The sequence below is a fragment of the Balearica regulorum genome, chromosome 2 (assembly GCF_011004875.1).
Source record: "Balearica regulorum gibbericeps isolate bBalReg1 chromosome 2, bBalReg1.pri, whole genome shotgun sequence".
NCBI classification, from domain to species: Eukaryota; Metazoa; Chordata; class Aves; order Gruiformes; family Gruidae; genus Balearica; species Balearica regulorum.
Window position 1 is genome coordinate 31,656,455 of NC_046185.1, and position 6,456 is coordinate 31,662,910.

At 45.8% G+C, this 6,456-nt stretch overlaps 1 protein-coding gene across 1 annotated transcript; it reads right to left on the bottom strand.

The window, feature by feature from the left end:
* Positions 1-923: 923 nt before the first annotated feature.
* LOC104637392 (fatty acid-binding protein 5) lies at positions 924-6,456 on the bottom strand. The gene is made up of 4 exons (XM_075743838.1): positions 6,178-6,456; positions 3,024-3,196; positions 1,927-2,031; positions 924-1,799 (listed from the first exon to the last, which is right to left on the bottom strand). Exons 1-4 carry the CDS (start codon positions 6,251-6,253, stop codon positions 1,749-1,751), a joined length of 405 nt encoding a protein of 134 aa, XP_075599953.1. The 5' UTR covers positions 6,254-6,456; the 3' UTR covers positions 924-1,748.

Sequence of the window (6,456 nt, forward strand, 5' to 3'; positions counted from 1 at the left end):
CAATTAGCACTACCCAGTATCAGAAGAGTAAACAAGCAGCGGTAAGTGGTAGACCAGTGACCCAAAGACGGCATATCGTCCCGCCTAAAGCAGTAATGTTGTTTCTTTTGGAAGAGTGGCAGGATTTTCATGTCATGTCATGGATTTCTGCACCCGTTCTCCTGATACTATTTAGTGTATTTCTGATCATAAACTTACCAGGATCCTCATCAGATCAGTTTGTTTTCTGTTTCTATTGTTTACATGGGGAGATTCCTTCCTCTAATAACAAAAAACCATGTTTCTAATGTCCTGTACAAAAGTGTGGCAGAGATCTTCAGGGTTCACATTAAAGTCAGGAAAAATACTGAATGAAGGTGATAAGAAGGTTGGCCAACTTAAAAAGGAGACATTAGAGGAGCAGGAAAAATATTTACTTTTATACAGATCATGAAAAAAAAAAAATTACAAGAAATATGCTTCAGCTATAAATTCTTTAAGATGACATAGGTAAAGGGCATGATTCATAAATAGTCAGGAAATTATGAAAAGGATAAATGGTCCAAAATTATGGGAAAAGTAATTTTCCATGGTTGGTAGGATGAACATAAAAGAACAGAGTTTTCTGCTATTAGCGTAAGCTCAGTAATATGATACATGTACCGAGCGCTAAAACATCAGTAGGGTTGAAGTAGCACCACATTCTGCAATGACTGATGCTACAAACTGGAAGTGCACATGACCCTCCCGGGCTTCTGAATCTGACAGAAATCTTCCCATCACCTGTAGCCAAACAGTTTCACTTTTAGGACATGTTTGTCTAGTGTGACAGAAATTTACCTAAATCTTTTTAAATTTTGTCTGATCTGACATCTCTTTGGAAGAATAGTAGCATCGTAGGCTCTGTTTCCCAACCAGTGTAAAAGTAACACTCAAGACACTGATATTTCTGATTATTTATTGTGGCACTTTAAAGCATATAAACTCCATTGCTAGGTGTTTCAAGCCAGTTTAAAAAAAAAATAAAATAAAATGAGGCTTTAAGTTTTAGGCAGTATTTCAGTAGATTTTGATTAAGAATTTTTAGAATGTTACGAGACAGGAAATAAGAGTTTTATTGGGAAAACAAAGAGTCTTCTCAAAATAAGGCTTCCTTTCAGTAAAGAACGTGTTTGCTTAAGTTTATCATGTCCATTTGCTCACCAGTACATATTTTTTCAAATAAGAAATCTGTGGGTTCAAAACATGAAAAAACAAACTAAACCCTGAAAATAACGTTCCTCTACTTAAACACCAACAAAGCTTATCTCTTATTTCTAGCCATTTACTTTGTAACAGGCAAGTTAGAAACAACTCTAGAGCCTGAACTCTGAATGCTTTTTCTATTTCAGATCTCACTACCTTAGCAATTAAGGATGCTGGTCAAAATTCATCTTATTAACTGTTTCTTACCATATATTGCATCACCTTGAACTGAAGACAGTTTGTAGTAGTGCCTAAAACCAAACTGAGTTTGTGTAAAACCTCACTTTAAAATTCCACTATAGTAATAATATCTCCACTTCATATACTTGACAATTTTATTTAATAGCCTCATAAGTTCAGAATAGTAACATAATAATTACATCACGGCTTTTAAAAAGGCTTGCACTCAGCTACTCAGTCCATTGAAATACTAGAAAACAGGGAAAAGGAAAACACGGAGTGTAAAGGAGCTCTGTCCACTGAACTGAGTTGTTTGTAGCAAGTTCCTACTGAACATGACGTCCTCATGCTTTCTGGTAGACTCTGATACACTTGACCCCATTCATGTCACATTCCTAGAAGGTAAAGAGATGGATTTATTAATTTGCTGCAGTACAGACTATAAGGAAAAAGACCCTTAGAGTTACTTTTCAGGCTACCAGCCAGCAGCACTGATGGATCAGAAAGCAGGACTAGACTCACCACCACCAATTGTCCATCCACTAGTTTCCGTGTTATGATGGTCTTCTTGCCATCCCATTCCTGCTCCTGAATCAATGACCCATCATCTTTTAAGCTGACAAGGGTCTGAAAGAAGAACCCGAACATCAACACTTTACCCACGATATTTGATGGAGACTGAGGCTTTCCAATACCTTATTCCAAAGGAAAATTTCCCACCCCAGCTCACTCAATAGTAATTTTGCCATTGACATCTACAAAGCCAGGATAATATCTTAAATGCTTTATTGATCCTCTTCTCACAGTAGTAGCTCACTGCTTGTTCACTCGCTGCTCTGACACATTCCTGCATCAGGCAGACCTTTAACAGCATGCACAATTTCAATTAACAAGAGCAGACTATGTTCTCTGTTCATCTCTTTGTACGCGGGCTTTGAGCTTTTGTGTAACGTTTATCTGATCTTGCAATAATAGATGAATTTCTGGAGGGAGGCGGGGTGGTACACCGAGACCACTCGCGCAAGGAAATGAGAGAGACATATTTTGAGGGCTTCTTTGTATTTAACATCCTTTTGGCTGAATATTCTCCCTAGTTGGTGCAGGGAGAAGCTCTTTGCCTTCTAAAACTGGAGATTAGGGACTGTGATTCACGTGTATGCCTTGTGTGTCTGTTATCCCACCGCATACTGAACCAGGCTCTCTTGTTATGCAAATATGAGACCGAGCGGAAAGGTTAACCCTGGGGCTGGACTGCTTGCGATGAAACACCAAGGGGATTTCTTCCACAGCCTTCAACTGAAGTGCCATTTGGCTTTAACAGGGATTTACAGCTCTGTTAGTTTTACTAACACAATGCTTCCGCTACAAATTGAAAACAGCAAAATACACAAGACGTTATTGGTTTCAGCATTTTCCCCTCTTTGGAAGTTGCTTAATCCAGGGGAAAGGAAAAAAAAAAAAAAGAAAAAAAAAAGCAAAGCATTTATTTCAATGAGACAGCGACAGCTGTTTGGATAAAGCATTGTTAGAGATGGAGACGCTATTTAAAAATCAGTTTGGGCGCCCATACTAAAACACCCAAAGAATTGTATTTTCAGTAGGAAGTCTAGTATACTGACCTGAGTTTTCCTGCCATCTAATGTATTTTCCTCAAATTTCTCACCAAGCTTGAAGCTGAACTGTGAAGTTTTGAAGGTGCTTTCTGTTTTTACGGTGATTGTGTCCCCATCCTTAATAATGTAAACATCTGGTTTGGCCATGCTTCCCATTTTTCTCATGGCCATACCCACACCTGCAAGGGGAGAGGCACAGAGTGTCACAAAGTCAGTTAAACCCTAAGGCTTAGGGCCACACAAGAATTCAAATACCTAATTCCCATTTAATTAGGCACTTAAGTACACTTGAGAATCAAAGCTCAAGAGCCACAAAGAAAGAGGATGTTTTAAATTATCCACTGATGAGGAAGGAAAAAAAAGCTTATTTGCAGGGTTATTCTTTAGCTTCCTCAGGGAGCTAAAGTTAAATCTATTTTGCCCTCTAGAGGACTCGCAGATGTCCCAAAACTCAGCACTGAATTTTTACAAACAGAAATAAACAATAAACAGGAAAACAAACACAAAAGCTTAAACTAATATAAAATTATTCCCTTCAAGTTCTGAGTACTTTAAAAACTCTTCAGATGATTTTTAATTGACAGATTACTCCATCTGCATATTTATTTCAACTTGCTCAAAAAACACTCTTCCATTACTCTCTACACAACTGCAAACATGCAATTTTTAATATAAGATCATCTTCTAAATCCTGTATCCAAAGTATGGACTTGTGAATTAGAAAACCACACCATGCAAAACAGTGCTCTCAGACTTACACACACACCCCACCCCCCCAAAAAATGATCGTGAGAGAAGTGAGCTTTGCAAATGACTGAAAATTCATCATCTGGAGAGAGCAGCCCTCAAAACTCTTCAGCAAAAAAAGATTCACCCTGCCTCCGCCCCTGCATGCACTGTTTGGGTGGTTTGCTTGCGTCTCTTTGGTCTGAATGATGAAGATATGAGTAAGAGGGTAGTCAGGCAACAAACATGAATCCATCAAACTGGAAAGTGCGGATCTCAACCGAGAATTGACAAGTAGCTAATGGAGCAGAAAGTGCCACCAAGTCAGTGAGTGCCTGGGCTCTGCTGCTGGTGTAGTTAGAAAATGTTGTCACGTAACAGCACAGCACTCCCCTGGAGTGTACAGGATACTTGAGTGAGGGCTGAATCCACAAAGCAAAGATTACAGTTTCCTTGGGAGGTGGAAATAACAAAGTACTTCCCAGCCATTGCTTCTCCAGACTCAACCAGGATTCCAGGACTGAGCCTTTAGCTTGAGACTGCAGAGCAAAAACCAGTCCTCCTCAGTCCAGCTTTTCTGACCAGAACTGGAAATTATTGTTACAGTGACTCCCCACCCATTCTTTTGCTGTTGTCCAGTCCAGAGTAATCAGGGAGTTACGTGATCAGCTACACCTTGAGATCCAACTAAACAGAGATGAGCCGCATATGTTTTCCATATGGCAAGGAGTGAAATTCAGACTTCGTTATCCTTGAATGTTGTTTTATACAGACTGAGCAGAATCTGCAGAATCTCACTTATGGTGCATCAATAGGATCAGAGGCAGAGTTTCCTAAGCAGTCAGCGAGGGTGAGATCCAATAAAGGACTGGCTCCTAAAGTTTACTCCTTGGAGTAAATTTAATTGCCTAAATTGTAATTGTAAAAAGGAAAAGTGACTGGTTTAAGATTGCAATTTAAAAAACAAACAAACAACACTCAGTTGCTGCCTACACATGGGAGGTGCTCTGCAGTTGCAGCACTTAATTTCTACTTTGAAGTTGCAACTTGGCACATGCCTAGCCCTGGCTGTTAGACGTGAGCACCACGGCATCCTAATCCATGGCTGAACTGAGCCGAGCTTAAAATTCTTGAATTTCCTCCAAAGTCTCCCAAAGGGCTCAGTCCAGAAGGCTTTCTCACATCATAGTTATCACATATTGACAGGCATCTCACAAAATGCAGTTAAAGCCACCGCTGTCTGCAGGGTGTAAATGCAGCGATGCCTTTTGTACTTTACATGAAGAGCGCGAGACCTAAATTCCTTCCTCTCCTCCCTCCAAAGACATTCAAGGCCACATCTTCCACCTCTTGAGAAAACATCCTAGCTTTCAGCAGTGAATAAATTGCAGAAAATAATAGCTGCTGGGCTATACAGACACTGCAAGGTGTCTGTCACCTGTTGGCCAGGATGCTCACAGGGAGGTGGCAAGTCTGAACTTGCAGAGGAGGCTCCTGGTGTTAGGTCTGTTCTTGATTCGGTAACTTTGTGTTACAAAATGTAGGGCAACCTGGAGGTGGGGATAACAAGCCAGGACTATCCTCCTGAGATAAGGGTTCTACCCACAGGAGAATACAAACAGCCCCTGGCAGCGCAGTCAGCTGTGGGTTACCCATAGGCAGTTGACCCAGTTTGGCTTTCTCCAGAGGAGACACCCAAGGTGACCTCACGGGAAAGCAGCCCAGGCTCAGCAGATCTGTGTGCGGCCACCCCGGGCGGTGTGAGCCCGGCCCGGCCCTGGCAGCACCGTGGCCTCCACCATCCGCCTCCCGCCTCCCCGGCGAGGGCAGCGCGGAGCCGGCTCCCCTGCGCCGGTCCCACCGCCCCGGGCTGCCCCGGGGCATTACCCGGAGAGGGAGGAGCGAACTGGCCTAATGGCAGCCGGGCTCCTGGCAGCGTCCGATAATCCGGGGTGCTGCCGGCGGGAGGGGGCGGCTGGGCAGCAGGGAAGGCGCAACATGGGGCGGCGGGAATGTGCCTGCTGGCACCGGCACCTGCCTCCCAGCAAATACAGTGCAAAAAGGATTGCCGACATCTTTGGGATGCGGAGCTGGCAGCTATCCCGGGAGGTAGGGTCTGCTCCCGGCTGGCGGTCCCTCCCCGGCGCCGGGAGGGCGCGGAGCCCCGGTGCCGCATCCCGCAGCATCTCGGCATCACCCTCCTCCCCACCCCGCAGCCACCGCCCTCCCCGCCGCTCCCGGCCGTGCCGGCCCCCGCTCTCGGGCCCAGCTCCGGGACCGCGCACCGGCCCCGGGGCCGCGCCCGCCGCGGACCTTGGACAGAGCCAGAGCCTCGCCGGCCGGCGGCGGCAACAGCGGCAGCGCGTCCCCGGGGCGGCCGGAACCGGGGGCAGCATCCCTCCCTGCCGGAGGCCGAGAGCCGCCGGCTCCTTACCCAGCTCCTTCATATACTCCTCGAAGCCCTCGCTGGAGATGAGGCACCATTTGCCTAAAAACGCATCGATGGCCATGGCGGCGGCGCTGGGGCTGGTGATGTCCCTGGGGAAGCGCAGAGGCAGGAGGACGGGCTGCAGCGGGGCCGCGGCCGCCTTTATAGCGGGGCCGGCGACATGTGCCGCCGGGAAGAGCCAATGGGGCGCCCGCCGCGCCCCGGCCCCTTCCCCGCCGAGCCCCCGCCCGGCGAGTCCCGCCCGCGGCGGCGGCGGCGGCAAGA

Excerpts from the sequence above, each read along its gene's own strand:
- LOC104637392 (XM_075743838.1), bottom strand. The coding sequence starts at position 6,253 with ATGGCCATCGATGCGTTTTTAGGCAAATGGTGCCTCATCTCCAGCGAG. Across the intron at positions 3,197-6,177 it reads GGAGTATATGAAGGAGCTGG|GTGTGGGTATGGCCATGAGA; the intron begins GTAAGGAGCCGG and ends CTCCCCTTGCAG. Across the intron at positions 1,800-1,926 it reads TGGATGGACAATTGGTGGTG|GAATGTGACATGAATGGGGT; the intron begins GTGAGTCTAGTC and ends TTTACCTTCTAG.